This window comes from Somniosus microcephalus, chromosome 6, assembly GCF_052327205.1.
Source record: "Somniosus microcephalus isolate GS21.2 chromosome 6, FLI_Smic_1.0, whole genome shotgun sequence".
Taxonomy (NCBI): domain Eukaryota; kingdom Metazoa; phylum Chordata; class Chondrichthyes; order Squaliformes; family Somniosidae; genus Somniosus; species Somniosus microcephalus.
In genome coordinates, this window is record NC_140992.1 from 114543078 (window position 1) to 114567566 (window position 24489).

At 50.5% G+C, this 24489-nt stretch overlaps 1 protein-coding gene across 3 annotated transcripts in view; it reads left to right on the forward strand.

Moving 5' to 3' along the window:
• Positions 1-24489, forward strand: part of yeats2 (YEATS domain containing 2) — a 186798-nt gene that overhangs the window by 147223 nt on the left and 15086 nt on the right. For 2 of the 3 annotated variants that reach the window (XM_085990719.1, XM_085990720.1), the window contains exon 13: positions 8671-8778. The exons of the other annotated variant lie outside the window; for it this stretch is intronic. In XM_085990719.1, the coding sequence (XP_085846845.1) occupies positions 8671-8778 (108 nt within the window). The remainder of the gene's footprint in view (positions 1-8670; positions 8779-24489) is intronic. 3 annotated transcript variants of the gene reach the window in all.

The window sequence follows — 24489 nt, forward strand, 5'->3', positions numbered from 1 at the left end:
GATCTTCTCTCTCACCAAGGAATGGCACGGGGGGTGTAGGTTATGGGCGCCTCCTGGAGCCACTTCTTTCACCACGCTGGAAGTCAGCGCTTTACTAGACTGACTTGGACACCAGAGCTTGGAAAGGCTGGCACTGTCCAGAGAGCAGAAAAGGAATCCTGATAACTCCAGATTGTGGAAAAAAACTTAATTCTGGTCCCTTCCAGAGTTACATAGCCAGGACATATTCAAAATTATTAATGGTTTTGATAGAGTAAATAAGGAGAAACTGTTTCCACTGACAGGAGGGTCGGTAACCAGAGGACACAGATTTAAGATAATTGGCACAAGAACCAGAGGGCAGAGGAGAATTTTTTTACACAGCGAGTTGTTATGATCTGGAATGCACTGCCTGAAAGGGTGGTGGAAGCAGATTCAGTGGTAACTTTCAAAAGGGAATTGGATATATACTAGAAAGGGAAAGATTTGCAGGGCTATGGGGAAAGGACAGGGGAGTGGGACTGATTGGATAGCTCTTTCAAAGAGCCGGCATAGGCACGATCCTGTACGCTGTACTGGAGGTGGCTATGTACAGGTTAGAAAGGTACAGATCGCTGTCTGTACACTGTACTGGAGATTCCTGTCCTGCACACAAGTTGCTGTCCCCTATTGTGAATGAGCACAGAGCCTGACGCGATACTCCTACCCAGTGCGGCCCATAGTATTTAAATGAGCTGAACTGAAAAATCAGCCGGGTTCAGCAAAGGTCAGAGAAAGAAAGAATTTGCATTTATAAAATGCCTTTCTAATCCTCAATGTCCCAAACTAATTCATAACCAATGAATTACTTTTGATGTGCAGTCGGGTAAGCAAATGCGGCAGAATATTTGAGTGTGCAGGACAGCACACCCGAGCTTCATGCTATTCTTGCCCAACATTTGCACACATATTTTCCATCAGGGGTCACTGAGTAGCGATTGGGGACAGGAGTCTTGACTAATTTTCCACTGCCTAATCCTGAGAATGAATGAAAGAACTTGCATTTATATAGCTCCTTTCACAACCTCAAGACGTCCCAAAGCACTTCACAACCAGTGAAGTACTTTGAAGTGTAGTCACTGTTTTAAAGAAGGAAAACGCGGCAACCATTTTACACACAGCAAGCTCCCACAGACAGCAATGAGAGAAATGACCAGATAAAATGTTTTTGTGATGTTGGTTGATAGATGTTGGAAAGAAAGAAAGAATGAGCAAAGTGCATTACAGCCAATTCAGTACTTTTGAAGTGTCGTCACTGTTGTAATGTCGGAATGTTGGACAGCACGCTGGGAGAGCTCCCATGCTTCTTTCAAATACAGTCCCCACCACTTAAAACGTCCACATTTATAACATGCGGTCCCTTATTTCAGCCAAAACCCGATAACCATTGACCATTTGCATTAACGTCAATTTTAAAGGTGCCGGTTATTACGTCTTAAGTGCTCCGTTTATTTTGGGCAGAAACAGCTGTGCTTACTCACTAGTTCGCACCTTGTTGCACTGAATGCAAGAACAAACATAAGTAAATGGCAAAAGCAAAATACTGCAGATGCTGGACATCTGAAATAAAAACAGAAAATACTGGAAACACTCAGCAGGTCAGACATTGCCTGGGGCGAGAGAAACAGAGTTAACATTTCAGGTTGATGACCTTTCATCAGAACTTGTATCAGTAAATAGCACTTGGTCAAGGTCCAATGAATGTAATAAAAGAGTCTTATTGAGGCAGACTCCACTCCCCTTAGGCTATGACAGCTTTGATGAGTGAGAAACATTATACAGTTTGCAGCCAGTTGTGCTTTAACAATGTTCAATGCATTTATTCACTTTACATTGAAACTATAAGACAAGTGATTGATTGACAGCAAATTGTGGATTTTATTACAGCAGTAACTGACCTACATCGGCTCCCAATGCGGCAAGGCCTTGATTAAAAAATTCTCATCCTTGTGTTCAAATCTCTCCACGGCCTCGCCTCTCCCTCTCTTTGTAACCTGCCCTACAATGTTCCGAGAACTCTGCGCTCCTTCAATTCTGACCTCTTGCACAGCCCGATTTCCTTCACTCCACCATTGGCGGCCGTGCCCTCAGCTGTCTAGGCCCAAAGCTCTGGAATTCCCTCCCTAAACCTCTCCGCCTCTCTACCTCTCTCTCCTCCTTTAAGATGCTTCTTAAAACCTACCTCTTTGACCAAGCTTTTGGTCACCTGTCCTAGTATGGCTCGGTGTCAAATTTTGATTGCTAACTCTCCTGTGAAGTGCCTTGGGACATTTTTTACTACGTTAGAGGCACTATGTAAACAGCTGTTGTTGTTGTTACCCAACAATTGTCATTTTAGTTAGACCAGAGGTAAAAATACATTTCATGCCTTTTCTTTTCAACAACCATCTAAACAGAAACTTTGTTCGGACAGGAATAGCAACATCTACAAAGTCTTTGAACTGGACAAAGAGTAAGGCAGATAAAACCCATGTAATTAATGACTTAAAAGAACAATTGCATTGACCCATCAGCTCAAAAGGTCAAAGCGCTTCTCACACAATGAAATTACAGTGCTCTAAATTAACTTGAAGTTCACGCTGCCGCGTAATACCTACCATTGCGTATAGCGGGAAAATCGCGCTCGCATTCAGTGCCATGGGATCTTTTACACCCACCTGAGAGGGCAGACAGGCCCTCAGTTTAATGTCTCATCTGAAAGACGGGCACCTACGACAGTACTGTACTCAAGTGACAGCTTAGATTTTGTGCTCAACTCTCTGGAGTGGGGCTTGAACCAACGACCTTCTGACTCAGAGGCGAGAATGACATGACTGAGCCAAAGCAGACACTGGAGATGCTGAGGCCAATTGTAATGCCCCAACCACCATCCCAGCTGTGATCTGCTGACTCAGCACAAACTGGGTCTGGACCCTGGGATCTATTGATTGGATAAACACATGTAGTGATCAGGGGAGCCTGATGAGATTTGGAAGCTATAGGGACACTGATTCTTGGACGTGACTTGGGGATGGTGTACTGCTTAGGTGGACAACCCTAGGTTACTTTTGTTACTGATGAAGACCCACTTTTCTTACATTAGAACGCCGCTGTACCGGGGAACAGATAACCTTTTAGACTTTTTTCCCCCCTCATCCTTTCACCTCTTGCACCAAGACAACTTTTCAGCCAGCAGATGACCTCTTCTCCACTGATAGCCAGTGCAATTCTTCAATTTGCTGCTGGGAAGCCACATGTGATCTTGACGGGCCTGCTTCAGGTGGGAGACAGGTTGCCACTACGTGTTAAATGCGTGGCTCAAAGACTGGTGTGGGAGAAATGGGTTTTGCTTCTTGGGACACTGGCATCAGTACTGGGACAGGAGAGAGCTGTTCCGTTGGGACGGACTTCACTTGGCCAGTGCTGGGACTAGAATCCTGGCGAATCGAATAACTAGGGCTGTAGAGAGGGCTTTAAACTAATTAGTGGGGGGGAGGTTTTAAGAGAGCGAAAAATAAAATGACAGAGGAGAAGGCAATAGAGCAAGGTAGCAGTGGGGGAATTAAAAACCAGAGCGTGTCAGGAAGGGACAGAATGTATAATGATAACGGTAAAGTAGTAAAAGGGGTAAAAGCAGGGATAAATTGTCAGAAAACATATTTGAAAGTTCTTTATCTGAATGCACGCAACATTCGTAACAAAATAGACGAGTTGACGGTACAAATAACTACACATGGGTATGATCTGGTGGCCATTACGGAAACATGGCTGCAAGATGATCATGACTGGGAACTAAACATACAAGGGTATTTGACAATTAGGAAGGACAGACAGGAAGGAAAGGGAGGTGGGGTTGCTATGTTAATCAAGGATGGAATCACTGCAATAGTCAGAAATGATATTGGGTCAAAGGATCAGGATAGTGAAACAGTTTGGGTGGAGATAAGGAATAATAAGGGGAAAAAGTCACTAGTGGGCATAGTCTATAGGCCTCCTAACAGTTGCAACTCTGTTGGTCGGAGTATAAATCAGGAAATAGTTGGGGCTTGTAATAAGGGAACAGCTATAATCATGGGGGATTTTAACTTTCATTTTGACTGGACTAATCAAATTGGGCATGGCAGCTTGAGGAAGAGTTCATAGAATGTATTAGGGATGGGTTCCTTGAGCAGTATGTAACTGAACCAACCAGGGGGCAGGCAATCTTAGATCTGGTCCTGTGTAATGAGACAGGATTAATAAAAAATGTCCTAGTAAAGGATCCCCTTGGAATGAATGACCATAATATGGTTGAATTCCAAATTCAGTTTGAGGGTGAGAGAGTTGGATCTCAAACCAGCGTACTGAGCTTAAATAAAGGAGACTCTGAAGGTATGAGAGTAGAATTGACTAAAGTGGACTGGGAAAACAGATTAAAGTGTAAGACGGTACAAGAGCAGTGGTCTACATTCAAGGAGATATTTCACATCTTTCAAGATAAATATATTCCACTGAGGAAAAAGGGGAGTAAAAGAAAAGACAGCCATCCGTGGCTAAGTAAAGTAATAAAGGATAGTATCCGACTGAAAACAAGGGCATATAATGTAGCCAAATCTAGTGGGAGGATAGAAGATTGGGAAGCATTTAAAAGCCAGCAAACAATAACTAAAAGATTAATTAAGAAAGGGAAGATAGATTATGAAAGTAAACTAGCAAAATATATAAAAACAGATAGCAAGAGTTTCTACAGCTATATAAAAAGAAAAAGGGTGGCTAAAGTGAACGTTGGTCCCTTAGAAGATGAGACCGGGAAACTAATGGTGGGGAACATGGAGATGGCAAAGACGCTGAACAAATATTTTGTATCAGTCTTTACAGTAGAGGACACTAAAAATATCCCAACACTGGACAAACAGGGGGCAATGGGGGGGGAGGAGCTAAACACGATTAAAATCACTAAGGAGATGGTACTCGGTAAAATAATGGGACTTAAGGTGGATAAATCCCCCGGACCTGATGGCCTACATCCTAGGGTCTTGAGAGAAGTGGCGGTAGGGATTGTGGATGCATTCGTGATTATTTTCCAAAACTCCCTGGACTCAGGAAAGGTCCCGGCAGATTGGAAAACTGCTAATGTAACACCCTTATTTAAGAAGGGAAGTAGACAAAAAGCTGGAAACTATAGACCAGTTAGCCTAACATCTGTGGTTGGCAAAATGTTGGAGTCCATTATTAAGGAAACAGTAACAGAGCATTTGGATAAACATAATTCAATAGGACAGAGTCAGCATGGTTTTATGAAGGGGAAGTCATGTTTGACAAATTTGCTCGAATTCTTTGAGGACGTAACATACAGGGTGGATAAAGGGGAACCAGTGGATGTAGTGTATTTGGACTTCCAAAAGGCATTTGACAAGGTTCCACACAAAAGATTACTGGTCAAGATAAAAAATCACGGGATTGGGGGTAATATACTGGCATGGGTGGAAGATTGGCTATCTAACAGAAAACAAAGAGTTGGGATAAATGGTTCGTTCTCGGGCTGGCAATCAGTAACTAGTGGTGTTCCGCAGGGGTCAGTGCTGGGACCCCAACTCTTTACAATCTATATTAACGATTTGGAGGAAGGGACTGAGTGCAACATATCCAAGTTTGCCGACGATACAAAGATGGGAGGGAAAGCAGTGAGTGAGGAGGACATAAAAAACCTGCAAAAGGACATAGACAGGCTAAGTGAGTGGGCAGAAATTTGGCAGATGCAATATAATGTTAGAAAGTGTGAGGTTATGCACTTTGGCAGAAAAAATCAAAGAGCAAGTTATTATCTAAATGGAGAGAAACTGCAAAGTGCTACAGTACAAAGGGATCTGGGGGTCCTGGTGCATGAAACACAAAAAGTTAGTATGCAGGTGCAGCAGGTGATCAGGAAGGCCAATGGAATCTTGGCTTTTATTGCAAGGGGGATGGAGTATAAAAACAGGGAAGTCTTGCTGCAGTTATACAGGGTATTGGTGAGGCCACACCTGGAATACTGCGTGCAGTTTTGGTTTCCATATTTAAGAAAAGATATACTTGCTCTCGAGGCGGTTCAGTGAAGGTTCACTAGGTTGATTCCAGAGATGAGGGGGTTGACTTATGAGGAAAGGTTGAGTAGGTTGGGCCTCTACTCATTGGAGTTCAGAAGAATGAGAGGCGATCTTATCGAAACATATAAGATTGTGAGGGGGCTTGATCGGGTGGATGCGGTGAGGATGTTTCCACTGATGGGTGAGACTAGAACTAGGGGGCATAATCTTAGAATAAGGGGCTGCCCTTTCAAAACTGAGATGAGGAGAAACTTCTTCACTCAGAGGGTAATAAATCTATGGAATTTGCTACCCCAGAGAGCTGTGGAAGCTGCAACATTAAATAAATTTAAAACGGAGATAGACAGTTTCCTAGCAGACAAGGGAATTAGGGGTTACGGGGAGAGGGCAGGGAAGTGGACGTGAGTCTAGATTCGGATCAGCCATGATCCTATTGAATGGCGGAGCAGGCCCGAGGGGCCGTATGGCCTACTCCTGCTCCTATTTCTTATGTTCTTACAAGAATTTGTAGGAACAGGAAGAGGCCTCAATTGCCATGTTCTACTTCAAATTTCCTGCTTAAAAAACAGGTTCCTGATTGTTATTAACTTCTTTTTAACCATTCTCTCTGGTTTGAATTTTTTTATATAAACAAAAGTATACAAAGCATCATCAGTGTCTGAGGGAGCACATCCAGTCATTAATTTAGTACTTTAAATGTGTCTGTTAATCCAGCTCCCTCACACTGTCACTCAGTAACCCCTCCCCCAGCACCCTGTGTTACTGACTGTATCTCCACTGATGTTAATCCAGCTCCCTCACACTGTCATTCAGTAACCCCGCCCCCAGCGCCCTGTGTTACTGACTGTATCTCTACTGATGTTAATCCAGCTCCCTCACACTGTCACTCAGTAACCCCTCCCCCAGCACCCTGTGTCACTGACTGTATCTCTATTGATGTTAATCCAGCTCCCTCACACTGTCACTCAGTAACCCCTCATCCAGCGCCCTGAGTTACTGACTGTATCTCCACTGATGTTAATCCAGCTCCCTCGCACTGTCATTCAGTAACCCCTCCCCCAGCGCCCTGTGTTACTGACTGTATCTCTACTGATGTTAATCCAGCTCCCTCACACTGTCACTCAGTAACCCCTCCCCCAGCACCCTGTGTTACTGACTGTATCTCTACTGATGATAATCCAGCTCCCTCACACTGTCACTCAGTAACCCCTCCCCCAGCACCCTGTGTTACTGACTGTATCTCTACTGATGTTAATCCAGCTCCCTCACACTGTCACTCAGTAACCCCTCCCCCAGCACCCTGTGTTACTGACTGTATCTCTACTGATGTTAATCTAGCTCCCTCTCACTGTCACTCAGTAACCGCTCCCCCAGCGCCCTGTGTTACTGACTATCTCTACTGATGTTAATCCAGCTCCCTCACACTGTCACTCAGTAACCCCTCCCCCAGCGCCCTGTGTTACTGACTGTATCTCCACTGATGTTAATCCAGCTCCCTCACACTGTCACTCAGTAACCCCTCCCCCAGCGCCCCGTGTTACTGACTATCTCTACTGATGTTAATCCAGCTCCCTCACACTGTCACTCAGTAACCCCTCCCCCAGTGCCCTGTGTTACTGACTGTATCTCCGCTGATGTTAATCCAGCTCCCTCACACTGTCGCTCAGTAATCCTTCCCCCAGCACCTGTTAGTGACTATATCTCTACTGATGTTAATCCAACTCCCTCACACTGTCACTCAGTAACCCCTCCCCCAGCACCCTGTGTTAATGACTGTATCTCTACTGATGTTAATCCAGCTCTCTCACGCTGTCACTCAGTGCACACAATGCCAGAGTCAGAGGCATGGAGCGTTATTGGGGGAAGGGCAAGATGATGAAGGGATGAGGATTCTAAATTGGAGGTGATGAGGGACCAGGAGCCAGCGAGCATACGAGTGGTGGGTGAGTGGGACCTGGTGCGGGAGAGGACACGGGCAGCAGGATTTTGGATGACCTAAAGTTTACAGAGGGTGGAGTATGGGAGGCCGGCCAAAGAGCATTGGAATAGTTGAGTCCGGAGATGATAAAGGCACCGCATAAATGCGTCCCTGTTGCTACGTGTTCAGTCAGTTAAAGAGCCAGGATGTTTATGTAATCTTTCTTAGAAATTCTGCACCCTGTACTTTGAAGTTTGACTTTTGCTCCTCATGATTGTATGGTGCTAACAGCACATTTTAAAGTGACCTGACCCTGCTATTTCGATGGGATAACAATCATAATTTAGATGAAAATTGTCATCTTGACCTAAAATGACATTGCAGAACTAGTGGAAACAGTGCAATTTTCACTATGCTTGATTTACTTTCTCTTAGGTTGAATTTTCATTGTTGCCTCTCATAGGCCTGGAGTCTGTCCCCCAAGGTCACCGGTGGCATCGGATGTGGTGTGGGCACTGTTTGAATGTTAATCTGATGTTTCTGAATCTGAAGGGACTGACCTCTCCCCCAGTCCATCACTGCTGAAGCCCCTTGTCTATACTGAATCCGAGCAGTGCAGGGTGAAGGATCAGGTGTTCTCAGTGAGAGCTCTATAGATTGACACTGCATCTCTTATGCTTTTCTTTTTAGCAGGAAGATGCACTTTTTGCAGCCATGCCCCCTCTGTGCCCCATTGGAAGCCATCCCAAGGTCCAGAGCCCTAAACCTGTGACTGGGGGTCTCGGTGCCTTCACCAAGGTAAGAGATGGGAATCACCTGCTTCAGATAACTTTTCACTGAAGGTGTTGGGCCCTATGAATAAAATCCTGCTTTCACTTTTACAGATCTTGTTAATGTGGACATCAGTCCTGTGAGTGCGATAGTCCCAGAGACTGTATGCTTTTCAGTTAACCTGAATTGTTTCAACATGGCCCCTTGCTGTACACTGGTGGGGTAACAGGTGATTCCTCGCATGGTCATTTCCTGTTCATAGGTTTCCCACAGGGAGGGAGAAAATCAGAGGCTATCTCACCCCAGGCCTCACTCAGGACAAGCCTTAGCCGCACAGCCTAGGCCATATGGCCTAGTCCCATGCTACCCTTGGCCCAGACCCAGGCCACACTTGGCCTAGGCCCAGGCCAGGGCACGCTCAGCCCAGGTCACAATTACCACAGCTCCAGGCCCAAGCCACTCTCCCAGGGCCCAATCACAGCTGTCACTGGCAGAGGCCTTGGTGAATGTCATGTGCACAGCCAGGAGACCAAAAGGGAAAAGGAGAGCTTTTTTTCTTAAAATGTCCTTAATAGGAAGTGTGTAATACTGAGATCAGTGGGACTGGAACAAACACTCACTGCATGCTGATCAATAACCGGAATGTGGATTTTCATGAACCTCGGCTGGTTTCCAAATATATATTGATTCACAATCTAAGTGGCGCAAGGATGTGTACCAGTTGTTTTTAGTCAAGATAATAATTAATGTTCCATGTTATGGTAAATTATTCCCTGACCATCTTTTCCCTGACTCTCTCAGTACTGCACTGACGTGTTGGCCTGGATTTTGTGGTCAAGGCACTGGAGTGGGACTTGAACCCACAACCTTCTGACTCGGGAGTGCTACCACTGAGCCACGGCTGATATGTGAAGGTGGTGTTACATGGTCTTTCCCTTATTCCTTGAGGAATTCATGAATCACTGGCTTAGACTGACCGACAAGTTGCTTTGTCCACAAGATTACTTGCTTTACTGTTAGGTGTTTTGTTGTCTGTCAATAGAACTTTACAAAGGGGTAATTTTATGTCAGAGTTCAGAGGTCATCCATGAACTACTTACCTGGTTTATGTCATTTGAAATTCTTGATTAAATTATAGCCAGATATTACTCATACAATGGTACCACCCAGCTTATAGGACCCTGGGGATATCAATTGACCAATCAGTTTCCAAGTTCGGACTGTCCAGAGAAGCTGGCAGTTATCCTAAATCTGTGAACCCTGAATGCCTCATGTAAACAAAGTGTAGAGCAGTGAGAGAGGGCAGAGCGGAGGCCGGAGCGGAGACCGGGGTGGGGGGGCCGTAGCGGAGACCGGGGGTGGGGGGCGGAGCGGAGACCGGGGTGGGGGGCTGGAGTGGAGACGGAGGGGGGGCTGGAGCGGAGACGGTGGGGGGGCGACATAGCGGAGACCGGGGGTGGGGGGCGGAGTGGAGACCGGGGGTGGGGGGCGGAGTGGAGACCGGGGGTGGGGGGCGGAGCGGAGACTGGAGGGGGGGGGCCGGAGTGGCGACGGTGTGGGGGGGGGGGGGCGCAGCGGAGACCGGGGTGGGGGGAGCTGACATAGCGGAGACCGGGGGTGGGGGGGCGGAGCGGAGACCGGGGGGCGGGGGGTGGGGGCCGGAGCGGAGACGAAGGGGGGGCCGGAGCGGAGACGGTGGGGGGGCGGATTGGAGACCGGGGGTGGGGGGCGGAGCGGAGACTGGAGGGGGGGCCGGAGCGGAGACGGTGGGGAGGGGCGCAGCGGAGACCGGGGTGGGGGGACGGGGGGGGGGGACGGAGCGGAGACCGGGGTGGCGGGGGGGGCCGGAGCGGAGACGGTGGGGGGGGGGGCGCAGCGGAGACTGGGGGGGGGGGGGGAGCCGAGACCAGGAAGGGGGGGGGCGGAGTGGAGATCGGGGGGGAGGGGGGCTGGAGCGGAGACCTGGGGGGGGGGTGGAGCGGAGACTGGGGGGTGGTGCCGGAGTGGAGACCAGGGGTGGGGCCAGAGTGGAGACCGGGGGTGGGGCAGGGTGGTGGTGCTGGAGCGGAGACATTTGGGGGTGGCCGGGGCGGGGGGGTGGTGCTAGAGCGGAGACCGGGGGGCTGGAGCGATCAGCCACTGTGGTCGAAGCGGTCAGCCACTGGGAGCGGAGCCGTCAGACACTTGGAGCGGAGCGGTCAGACACTGGGGTCGGAGCGGTCAGACACTGGGAGCGGAGCGGTCAGACACTGGGGTCAGAGCGGTCAGACACGGGGCGGTGCGGTCAGACACTGGGGTCGGAGCGGTCAGACACGGAGTGGAGCGGTCAGACACTGGGGTCGGAGCGGTCAGACACTGGGAGCGGTCAGACACTGGGGTCGGAGCGGTCAGACACTGGGAGTGGAGCGGTCAGACACTGGGGGCGGAGCGGTCAGACACGGGGCGGAGCGGTCAGACACGGGGCGGAGCGGTCAGACACTGGGGGCGGAGCGGTCAGACACTGGGGGCGGAGCGGTCAGACACTGGGGGCGGAGCGGTCAGACACTGGGGGCGGAGCGGTCAGACACTGGGAGCGGAGCGGTCAAACACTGGGGGCGGAGGGGTCAGACACTGGGAGCAGTCAGACACTGGGGGCGGAGCGGTCAGACACTGGGGGCGGAGCGGTCAGACACTGGGGGCGGAGCGGTCAGACACTGGGGGCGGAGCGGTCAGACACTGGGGGCGGAGCGGTCAGACACTGGGGGCGGAGCGGTCAGACACTGGGGGCGGAGCGGTCAGACACTGGGAGCGGAGCGGTCAAACACTGGGGGCGGAGGGGTCAGACACTGGGAGCAGTCAGACACTGGGGGCGGAGCGGTCAGACACTGGGGGCGGAGCGGTCAGACACTGGGGTCGGAGGGGTCAGACACTGGCAGCGGTCAGACACTGGGGGGCGGAGCGGTCAGACACTTGGAGCAGAGCGGTCAGACACGGGGCGGAGCGGTCAGACACGGGGCGGAACGGTCAGACACTGGGGGCGGAGGGGTCAGACACTGGGGGCGGAGCGGTCAGACACTGGGGGCGGAGCGGTCAGACACTGGGGGCGGAGCGGTCAGACACTGGGGGCGGAGCGGTCAGACACTGGGGGCGGAGCGGTCAGACACTGGGGGCGGAGCGGTCAGACACTGGGGGCGGAGCGGTCAGACACTGGGGGCGGAGCGGTCAGACACTGGGGGCGGAGCGGTCAGACACTGGGGGGCGGAGCGGTCAGACACTGGGGGGCGGAGCGGTCAGACACTGGGGGGCGGAGCGGTCAGACACTGGGAGTGGAGCGGTCAGACACTGGGGGCGGAGCGGTCAGACACTGGGGGCGGAGCGGTCAGACACTGGGGGCGGAGCGGTCAGACACTGGGGGGTGGAGCGGTCAGACACTGGGGGGCGGAGCGGTCAGACACTGGGAGTGGAGCGGTCAGACATGCACTCGTGCAAATATTGAACGCACCCACACTCAATGCACAAAATACATTTTTGATGTTTTGAATTCTTGTCAGATTCCAAATTTGTAAACACTTTAAGGAACTGTGTCCTCAGTAACAAGGAACTAACCTTTCTTGTGAAATTGGCTGCTGACGTGGATCTTTCTTTACCACCTCATACCTATGCTTTGTCCTGTCATGTACTGAGGAGCAGGCTTATCAAGACAGACCAGGAAAGAAGTAACTTGTTGAAGTGGCGTGCCTGACATTTTCCCAATTGAAGAAAAGAAAACAGATGCTGGAGATGTAAAACAAAACAAAACTCTCAGCAGCCAGGGCAGCATCTGTGGAGAGACCGGACCAGTTCATGTTTCAGATATGAACCCTTCATTCGAACTGGTAGTTATTACAGATTGACAGCATTTAAAAAGGAAAAGAGCAAAGGAAGCAGGGTAGAACACGTGTATGTACATTGACACACGCACACACACTCTTGACGGCAGTCAAGTGTGTTAGCTCTGCACTACCGTGGAGGGCTGTTACAGGCGCGCCTCCTGCTGTGTGTGATGCTGTTTGGGTCACGTTCTCTCGTGGTTGAAATATGGAAAAATACCTTTCATTGCAGCGGCAGTAACTAACTAATTAACAGTGATAACAGTTCGGGAAACTTGAAACCACTTCCTCGTTTCTCTTGCCGAATCTACCCACACCTTTTAACACCTGTACAGGCAGGCCTCTCTAATTGGCTTTCTACTTCTGTGCCTGTTTTAGTTCTGCTCATTCCAGTTCCCTGTCTTGGAGGCAGCTGTTAACCTGCTTGGCCTGGTGAATAAATCCAGGGGGTCGATTTTCCTGTCCGTCTCACCCCACGTGCACAGGGTCTCCACCTCGTTTGTGTCTAACGTGAATTCTAGGCAATAAACAGGAGCTTCATTTAACAGCAACTTGCATTTATTAAGCATCGTTAACATAGTAAAATGTCCCAAGGTGCTTCACAGGACCATTATCAGACAAAATTTGACACCAAGCCACATAAGGAGATAATAGGACAGGTGACCAAAAGCTTGGTCAAATGGGTAGATTTTAAGGAGCGTCTTAAAGGTGGAGAGAGGCGGAGAGATTTGGGAGAGAATCCCAGAGCTTATGGAATTTGGCACGGCTGAAGGCATGGCTGCTATTGGTGGAGCGATTAAAATCAGGGATGCGCAAGAGGCCAGAATTGGAGGAACGCAACATCTTGGAGGGTTGGAGGAGATTACAGAGATAGGGAGGAACGAAGCCATGGAGGATTTGAACACAAGGATGAGAATTTTAAAATCGAGGCGTTGCCGGACCGGGAGTCAATGTAGGTCAGCGAGCACAGGGGTGGTGGGTGATGGGTGAACCCGATGGACGGGTCACATCGTCCGCATGCCCGATACAAGACTCCCAAAACAAGCGCTCTACTCGGACCTCCGACACAGGAAGAGAGCCCCAGGTGGGCAGATGAAACGCTTCAAGGACACCCTCAAAGCCTCCTTGAAAAAGTGCAACATCCCCACCGATGCCTGGGAATCCCTGGCCCAAGACCGCACAAAGTGGAGGAGAAGCATCCAGGAAGGCGCCGAACACCTCAAGTCTCTTCACCAGGAGCAAGCGGAAGCCAAGCGCAAGGAGCGCACATCAACCCAAGCACCTCACCCACCTGCCCCTTCAACCACCGTCTGCCCCACCTGTGACAGAGACTGTAGGTCCCGCATTGGACTCATCAGTCACCCGAGAACTCATTTTTAATGTGGAAGCAAGTCATCCTCGGTTCCGAGGGACTGCCTAAGAAGAAGAAGATGGGTGAACGGGACTTGGTGTGAGTTAGATTACGGGCACCAGAGTTTTGGATGAGCTCAAGTTTACAGAGGGTGGAAGGTGGGTGGCTTTCCAGGAGAGCATCGGAATAGTCGAGTCTAGAGGTAACATAGGCATGGATGAGGGTTTCAGTAACAGATGGGCTGAGGCATCATTTAAGATATTCAAATTAAGTCACAACAACGTCCTGGTCTTATTCCGGCTTCTAGCCCAGGACAGATCAAGGTGGCAATCGCGCATATAATGGGTGTTCAGAGTTTCTGGGGGATGAGCATCAAGCAAAGGTTCAGCTAAAGGACAAATTCAGAAGATTAAATGAACTACTTTAAGGCCGTTTCTGTATGAATTTTGCCTGCTGCCACTTGGGCCTCCGTGAACCCTCGTGGTAGTTGCTTTGTTGCTCCTTTTCACCCCTACAGCTCCATCAGTGCAACAGATGGTTTCCCAATGGGAATGGCTGCATTTCTAAGCCTCTGGGAGGTGGGAAATGAAGACCAATGGAAGAGGTGTTCCATGCTAAGCCATGGGGGGGATGCCCTCGAACACATATCTACAGACAGAAGTCCACCTGTCTCTGTTTGGCAGAGGACCAGTGTGCGGTGAGGCCTCCATATCACAAGTTCGGTAGCTGGCACAGAGACGGACCAACCTTTATGCTGGACGGTTCTTCAGATGCACCGCAATCACTGTTTATCATTCTTTCAGAGGTAGTGCATGAATGAAGGTGTACCAGGGTTGCTCAGCTGCCAGCAGAGCCTGATTGTCCCCATCTGCCAGGATGCCACCAGCCATATCATAGAAATTTACAGCACAGAAGGAGGCCATTCGGCCCATCTTGTCCATGCCGGCTGACAAAGAGCTATCCACCCTAATCCCACTTTCCAGCACTTGGTCCATAGCCCTGTAGGTTACGGCACTTCAAGTGCATATCCAAGTACTTTTTAAATGTGATGAGGGTTTCTGCCTCTACCACCCTTTCAGGCAGTGAGTTCCAGACCCCCACCACCCTCTGGGTGAAAAGATTTCTCCTCAACTCCCCTCTAAACCTCCGACCAATTACTTTAAATCTATGTCCCCTGGTTGTTGACTCTTCTGCTAAGGGAAATAGGTCCTTCCTATCCACTCTATCTAGGCCCCTCATAATTTTATACACCTCAATTAAGTCTCCCCTCATCCTCCTCTGTTCCAAAGAAAACAACCCCAGCCTATCCAGTCTTTCCTCATAGCTAAAATTCCCCAGCCCAGGCAACATCCTTGTAAATCTCCTCCACACCCTCTCTAGTGCAAGTACATCCATCCTGTAATGTGGTGACCAGAACTGCATGCAGTATTCTAGCTGTGGCCTAACTAGTGTTTCATACAGTTCAAGCATAATGTCCCTGCTCTTATATTCTATGCCTTGGCTAATAAAGGCAAGTATCCCGTATGCCTTCTTAACCACCTTATCTACCTGTCCTGCTACCTTCAGGGATCTGTGGACACGCTCTCCAAGGTCCCTCTGATCCTCTGCACTTCTCAGTGTCCTACCATTTATTGTGTATTCCCTTGCCTTTTTTAGCCCTCCCAAAATGCATTACCTCACACTTCTCCAGATCGAATACCATCTGTCACTGTTCTGCCCACATGACCATTGATATCTTCCTGCAGTCTACAGCAACCACACGGCCAATTTTTGTATCATCTGCAAACTTCTTAAGCATACTTCCTACATTTAAGTCCAAATCATTGATATATACCACAAAAAGCAAAGTACTGAGCCCTGCGGAACCCCACTGGAAACCACCTTCCAGTCACAAAAACACAGTTCCACCATCACCCTTTGTTTCCTGCCTCTGAGCCAATTTTAGATTCAAGTTGCCACTTTGCCTTGGATCCCATGGGCTTTTACTTTCGTGACCAGTCTGCCATGCGGGACCTTATCAAAAGCCTTGCTAAAATCTATAGCGACTACATCAAATGCACTACACCCATCGACCCACCTTGTTACCTCCTCAAAAAATTCAATTAAGTTAGTCAGACACGACCTTCCCTTAACAAATCCAAGCTGACTGTCCCTGATTAATTCATGTTTTTCTAAATGAATATTTATCCTGTCCCTCAGAATTTTTTCCAATAATTTTCCCACCACCAAGGTTAGGTTGACTGGCCTGTAATAACTATCCCTTTCTCCCTTTTTAAACAACGGTACCACGTTAGCAGTCCTCCAGGCCTCTGGCACCACACCTGTAGCCAGAGAGGATTGGAAAATGATGGTCAGAGCCTCTGCTATTTCCTCTCTTACTTCTCTTAACAGTCTGGGATACATTTCATCCGGGCCTGGAGATTTATCCACTTTCAAAGATACTAAACTCCTTAATACTTCCTCTTTCACTGTTTATTTCATCTAATATTTCACACTCCTCCTCACTGATTGCAATGTCTGCATCGTCCTTCTCTTTTGTCAAAACAGACGCAAAGTATTCATTAAGAACCATATCCAGGTCTTCCGCCTCCACACACAGGTTACCTTTATGTTCCCTAATAGGCCCTACTCTTACTTTAGTTATCCTCTTGCTTTTAATGTATTTATAAAACATCTTTGGGTTTTCCTTGATTTTACTTGCCAATATTTTTTCATTGCTTTCCTAATTTCCTTTTTAATTTCACCCTTGCACTTTTTATACTCCAGGGTTTCTGCAGTATTGAGCCCTCTGTATCTGTCATAAGCTTCCCTTTTTTTCTTTATCCTACCCTGTATGCCCCTTGACATCCAGAGGGAGCTCCAGATTTGTTAGTCCCATCATTTTTCTTTAAGGGAACATACTTGCTCTGAACCCTCACTATCTCCTCCTGGAATGCCTCCCATTGCTCTGACATTGATTTACCTTCAAATTTCTGTCTCCAGTCCACTTTGGCTAAATCACATCTCAGCTTAGTAAAATTAGCTTTTCCCCAATTGAGATCTTTTATTCCTGGCCTATCTTTGTCCTTTTCCATAACTATCCTAAATCTAACTGAATTATGATCACTACCACCAAAATACTCTCCCACTGATACCCTTTCCACCTGCCCAGCTTCATTCCCTAAAACCAGGTCCAGAATCGTGCCCTCTCTTGTTGCGCTTGCTATGTACTGGCTAAAAAAGTTATCCTGAATGCATTTTAAGAATTCTGCTTCCCCTAAACCTTTCACACTAATTTTATCCCAGTTATTATTAGGGAAGTTGAAATCCCCTGCTATTACTGCCCTATTTTTGCATGTCTCAGAAATTTGCCTACATGTTTGCTCATCTATCTCCCTCTAACTGTTTGGGGGTCTATAGTACACTCCCAGCAGTGTGATTGCCCCTTTTTTGTTTTTCAGTTCAACCCATATGGCCTCATTGGATGATCCTTCTAAGATATTATCCCTCTCACAGCTGTAATTGTTTCTTTAATCAATATTACGACCCCCTCCTTTTTTATCCCCCTCTCTATCTCATCTGAAAACCCTGTAACCAGGAATGTTGAGCTGCCATTCCTGCCCTGCTTTCAGCCATGTCTCAGTAATAATAGCTATAATATCATACTCCCACGTGTCTATCTGTGCCCTCAGCTCATCTGCTTTATTCCCTAGACCCCTTGTGTTGAAGTATATACCACTTAGCACTGCCAAGCTCCCCTTTTGTCTGTTTTCTAGCCTTTGTTTCCTCTGCCTTCCAAACTCACTTACTAATTTTCTGCCTTCCATTTCCAGCTTTGCTTCTCTCCGTTCTGAATCGACTCTCGGCTTCCCATCCCCCTGCCAAGCTAGTTTAAACCCTCCCGAACAGCACTAGCAGCACCCCCCTCCCCCCCCCCCCCCCCCCCCGCGAGGATATTGGTCCCGGTCCTGTTGAGGTACAACCCATCTGGCTTGTACAGGTCCAACCTTCCCCAGAAATGGTCCCAATGCCTCAGGAATTGAAAGCCCTCCCTCCTGCACCATCTCTCCAGCCACGCATTCATCTGCTTTATCCTCCTATTTCTGTACTCACTAGCACATGGCACCCGGAGTAATCCGGAGATTACTACCTTTGGGTCCTGCTTGTTAATCTCATTCCTAGCTCCCTAAAATCTGCCTGCAGGACCTCATCCCTCTTTCTATCTATGTCGTTGGTACCGATATGGACCACGACATCTGGCTGTTCACCCTCCCCCCTCAGAATGTCCTGCAGCTGCTCAGTGACATCCTTGACCCTGGCACCAGGGAGGTAACATACCATCCTGGAATGATATCTGCGGCCGCAGAAACGCCTGTCTGCTCCCCTAACTATCGAATCCCCTATGACTATTGCTCTTCCACTCTTCTTCCCCTCCTGTGCAGCTGAGCCACCCATGGTGCCGTGGACTTGGCTCTGGCTGCACTCCCCAGAGGAACCATCGCCCCCACCAGTATTCAGAACTGTCAACCGGTTAGCGAGTGAGATGCACTTGGGATTTCTACCCTACCTGCTTGGTCCTCCTCTTCTGACTGGCAGTCACCCATTCCCTCTCTGCCTGCACACTCTTAAGCTGCGGGGTAACCACCTCCTGAAATGTGCTATCCACAAAGTTCTCAGCCTCACGGATGCACTGCAGTGACTCCAGCCGCAGCTCAAGCTCAAGCTCCAAAACTCAAGCTCGAGCTGCTGTAGCTGGCAACACTTCCCGCACACGTGGTCATCCAGGCCACGAGAAGCGTCCAGGACTTCCCACATGGCACAGGATGCACATTCCACAGGACTGAGCTGCCCTGCCATGCCTTTACTTGTAAACTATTAACTAGAAACAATTACCAACTACTCGCCAATCAGCTCCTTCCCTGGCTGTGACGTTGCTATAGCTGTTTTGCAGTAGTTGCTTTTGTTGTTGTTTTCGCTAGTGGTTCTCTGTTTCCTCGCTGCCGCTGCTTTTATCCTGCTCCACTCCAACTCCTCCTTGTCTCGGCCCTCCTCGCTGCCGCTGCTTTTATCCTGCTCCACTACCGCTCCTTCTTGTCTCGGGCCTCCTCGCTGCCGCTGCTTTTATCCTGCTCCACTCCAGCTCCTCCTTGTCTCGGCCCTCCTCGCTGCCGCTGCTTTTATCCTGCTCCACTCCAACTCCTCCTTGTCTCGGCCCTCCTCGCTGCCGCTGCTTTTATCCTGCTCCACTACCGCTCCTTCTTGTCTCGGGCCTCCTCGCTGCCGCCGCTTTTACCTTGCTCCACTCCAGCTCCTTCTGGTCTCGGGCCTCCTCGCTGCTGCTGCTTTTATCCTGCTCCACTACCGCTCCTTCTGGTCAGCAGGCATTGTCGCCCGTACTTGGCAACGGCTGTGAGGTCAGCAGAGAGCTGACCTGATTCAGATCTGCCACAGGGACACCTACAGATAACATTGCAGCGTAGAGCTGCTCCACTCAATGACATTAACAGTCCGGTGCGGCCTCCAACTTGCCTCCACCTCCGTCCAGGCAGTGTCAGCCGTGGCTCAGTAGGTAGCCCTTTCGCCTCTGAGTTAGAAGGTTGTGAGTTGCAGTTTCACTCCAGAGACATGAGCACATAATCCAGGCTGACACTCCAGTGCAGTGCTGAGGGAGTGCTATGCTGTCGGAGGTGCCGTCTTTCAGATGAGACATTAAACCGAGGTCCCGTCTCCTTCCTCAGGTGGATGTAAAAGATCCCACGGTACTATTTTGAAGAAGAGCAGGGGAGTTCTCCCAGTGTCCTGGCCAATATTTATCCCCCAATCAACACCTAAAGCAGATTATCTGGTCATTATCATATTGCTGCTTGTGGGCGCTTGCTGTGCGCAAATTGGCTGCTGCATTTCCTACATTACAGTGACTGCACTTCAAAAGTATTGCATTGGCTGTAAAGCGCTTTGGGATGTCCTAAGGTTGTGAAAGACGCTATAGAAATGCAAGTCTTTTTCTTTGTTAACCTATTGGAGATGGTGTCCTTGATTGGCCAATGGGACCAACCTCTTTGTAACCACTCATGCAGCAGTACCTCCATGGGCAGGCATCAGATAGAGCGCTGGGCTGCTCTGTCACTCGTCAACAGCTTCTGGCTTCTGCCAAAGCAGCAACCAGATAGCCTTCACCCCTGCCCAGATCGATAGATTTTGGTAGGTCAGGATATCAAGGGCTGTGAGTTAAAGTTTGGTGAATGGGGTCGATGTACAGATCAGTCGTGATCTAATTGATTGGTGGAACAAGCTCAAGGGGCTGAATGGCCAACTCCTGTTCACCCTTTTCAGGTGCTGCGAGATGAAGGGGCCGTTAACAACCTCTAGCGCCCACTCTCTACGTGCGATCCTTTTCTGGGACAGCCGCCAGGTTGAAGCTGACGGGGGTGGGGGCAGGCGGTTTGATGTTGATTCCGTGTCAGTGATGTACCATTTTAAACGCTCCCCCCTCCTTCAGACGGGAGCTGCCCATCCATGTCCCGGGGGTGGGGGGGTGAGTGGGAGGGGAATGCCTCAGGTTAGTGCCCCAGGACCGAGCGCTCATGGGCCATTTTGGCAGAAGAAAATTGGCCCATGTCCTACGGGGTGGCAGCTTTCATTTTTTTCAAACTTGCCTAAGTGGTGGGTTCTGTTCTAAGTTCTCCTCCCATACCTCCTGATGTAATAAAACTCACTACGCACTTGGTTTGAGCATAAAGCAAGGCTTTAATCAACTTGTTTCAGAACATGGAGGTCTAGTTGTACTTCACTAGTCCCTTGTCTTACAAAATGTCCCTGGAAAGCTGGGCCCATGCCCGAGTATTTATACTCCTTGGACGGTGATGCGCTATCAATTACTCATAAAAGACTGAGAGTTAGAAGAGTAACTAAAGGCTTTTATTAACAACAGAATGGAGGTCTGCCTCACGTGGTCGACCGGTCCATGATACTAAGGGCTGGGGAGCAGTCACCTTTATACTAGGACCTGTGGGAGGAGTCAGCCGAGGCATGTCCAGGCATGTACACAGTGGAATACAAACAGGACAAACAGGAATACAAACAGTGGTTTACCACATTCACCCCTTGTTTAAAATTGAGTCCGGCGGGGTGAAGTGTATTAAAAGTTAGTGTATTGGAGTCTCTCCGGAGGTCTTGTCTGCCGCTGTGATCTGCGTGGCGACGGCAGGGGTAGTGAAGTTTCCGGCGTCGAGTCCAGCGTAGGCTGTGGCACAGGCGTGTCGTCCTCGTAGATGTCGAGCGGGTCGCGGGGCCCAGGCCTGCCGTCTGCTGGGGCTGGATATCGGATCGTGGGGGGGGGTGGTAGTGGGTAGTGGGTTACTGCGGCCCCCGAGGGTGCAAGGTCTCTTATGGAGACTGTGTCCTCCTGCCCGTCCGGGTATGCGATGTAAGCATACTGGGGGTTGGCGTGGAGGAGGTCGACCCTCTCGACCAGGGGGTCCGTTTTATGGAGGTCGACCCTCTCGACCAGGGGGTCCGTTTTATGGGTCCTCACGTGTCTTCTCAGTAGGACCGGCCCTGGGGACGTCAGCCATGGCGGTAGCGATGTCCCCGATGTGGACTTCCTTGGGAAGACAAACATTTTCTCGAGGGGTGGCGTTAGTGGCAGTGCAGAGCAGTGACCGAATAGAGTGGAGCGCATCGGGGAGCACATCCTGCCAGCGGGAGGTTGGAAGGCCCCTAGACTTTAAGGCTAGCAGGACGGCCTTCCAAACTGTCGCATTTTCTCTTTCCACCTGTCCGTTCCCCCGGGGGTTGTAACTGGTGGTCCTGCTTGTGGCAATACCCCTAGTTAGCAGGTACTGACGGAGTTCGTCGCTCATAAACGATGTGCCCCGGTCGCTATGGATATAGCTGGGGAAGCCGAACAGGGTGAAGAGGTTGTTCAGACATTTAATGACCGTGGCACTGGTCATGTCCGGGCAGGGGAAGGCGAACGGGAAACGGGAGTACTCATCAATAATATTGAGGAAGTACACATTGCGGTCGGAGGAGGGGAGAGGCCCTTTAAAATCGACGCTCAGGCGCTCGAAGGGGCGAGTGGCTTTTATCAGGTGGGCCCTGTCTGGTCTATAAAAGTGCGGTTTGCACTCAGCGCAGACTTGGCAGTTCCTGGTCATGGTCCTGACCTCCTCAATAGAGTAAGGCAGGTTGCGGGCCTTGATGAAGTGGAAGAACCTGGTGACCCCCGGGTGACAGAGGTCATTGTGGAGGGCCCGCAGTCTATCGATCTGTGCGCTGGCGCAGGTGCCACGCGATAGCGCATCCGGGGGTTCATTTAGCTTCCCGGGCCGGTACAAGATCTCGTAGTTGTAGGTGGAAAGTTCGATTCTCCACCTCAAGATCTTGTCATTTTTGATTTTGCCCCTCTGCTTGTTGTTAAACATAAAAGCAACTGAACGCTGGTCAGTGAGCAGGGTAAATCGTTTTCCGGCCAGGTAGTGCCTCCAATGACGCACAGCCTCCACAATCGCCTGGGCCTCCTTCTCAACAGCGGAGTGTCTGGTCTCCGGGCCTTGGAGGGTTCGTGAAAAGAAGGCCACGGGTCTCCCCGCCTGATTGAGGGTAGCGGCCAGGGCAAAGTCAGACGCGTCGCTTTCCACCTGGAAGGGGATGGATTCGTCCACTGCATGCATGGTGGCTTTGGCAATGTCCTCCTTGATACGGTGGAAGGCTAAGCGGGCCTCTGCCGTCAAGGGAAAAGAGGTGGACTTGATCAGCGGACGGGCCTTGTCCGCATAGTAGGGGACCCACTGGGCGTAATAGGAGAAAAACCCTAGGCACCTCTTCAGGGCCTTGAGGCAGTGGGGCAGTGGAAGTTCCATAAGGGGACGCATCCGGTCGGGGTCGGGGCCGATGACTCCGTGTTCCACAACACAGCCAAGGATGGCGAGGCGGTTTGTGCGGAATATGCACTTCTCCTTGTTATATGTCAGGTTTAGGAGTTGGGCGGTGCGGAGGAATTTTTCGAGGTTTGCGTCATGGTCCTGCAAGTCACGGCCGCAGATGGTCACATTGTCCAGATATGGGAAAGTGGCCTGCAACGCATTTTGATCTACCATCCGGTCCATCTCCCTTTGGAAGACGGAGACCCCGTTGGTGACGCCAAAGGGAACCCTAAGGAAGTGATAGAGGCGGCCGTTTGCCTCAAAGGCAGTGTACTGGCGGTCCTCAGGGCGGATGGGGAGCTGGTGGTACGCTGATTTCAGGTCAATGGTCGAGAAGACGCGGTACTGCGCGATCTGGTTGACCATATCAGCTATACGGGGGAGTGGGTAGGCGTCCAGCAGGGTGTAGCGATTTATTGTCTGGCTGTAGTCGATGACCAGGCGCTGCTTCTCGCCGGTCTTAACGACCACAACCTGGGCTCGCCAGGGGCTGGTGCTGCCCTCAATAATCCCTTCTTTCAGGAGCCGCTCCACTTCGGTTTTAATGAAAACCCTGTCCCCGGCACTGTATCGCCTGCTCTTTGTGGCGATGGGCTTACAGTCGGGGGTGAGGTTAGCAAACAGTTGGGGGGGGGTGACTCTGAGTGTGGAGAGGTTGCACCTGGTGCGCGGCGGGCAGTTTGGAAGCTGCTGGCTGCGGACTGTGAGTGGGGGTAGGGGTCCACCGTACGCCATCGTAACACTTTTAAGGTGGCACTGAAAATCTAACCCCAGCAGGACGGCAGCGCAGAGGTCAGGCAGGACCAGAAGTTTAAAATGATCGTACACGGTCCCGTCTACTACGAGTGTCACCACGCAGTAGCCGCCGATGTCCGCCGACTGGGACTCGGAGGCCATAGAAATCCGCTGTTGCGCAGGCAGGACTGGGAGAGAGCAACGCCGCACCGTGTCGGGGTGGATGAAGCTCTCCGTGCTCCCAGAGTCAAAAAGGCAGATTGTATCGTGACCATTTACCTTAATGTCCATTGTGGAACTGGCCAGTTGGTGCGGTCTCGCTTGGTCCAGTGTAACGGATGCCAGCGTAGGGGTCGGTGTGTCGCTGCGGGTATCAGATGAGGCGGTGTCGGGGGCCTGCTGCGTCCCGGCTGTCGTCCAAGATGGCGGCGTCCATGATCCCCATGTGGCTGGAGGCGTCCAAAATGGCTGCTGTACCGGTGATTCGCACATGGCCGGGGAGGTCCAAGGTGGCGGCCCGCATGGCCCACACGCGGCGCTGCTGGGGTTCGGGGTGGCTTTGGCCCTGCAGACGCTAGCGTAGTGTCCCTTCTTCCCGCAGCCCGAGCAGATCGCGTTTTTCGCCGGGCAGCGCGCTCTGGGGTGTTTTGCCTGGCCACAGAAGTAGCATTTCTGGCCTTGAGGCACTGCTGTCTGGCCTTGGGACACTGCTGCAGTAGTTGGGCCGTTGTTGGGGTGTGGCTGGGGTGGCACGGCGCTATGAGGCGGTCCTACCGTGTCCCAGGCTGTCATTCCCCGCGGCGTCCACGGTGCAGAGGAGTAGGCATCCATGCCCTGGTAGGCTGCATCCAACGAAAGCGTCCCGGATAAGTTCCTCTGTGTACACGGTGGCCTTTAC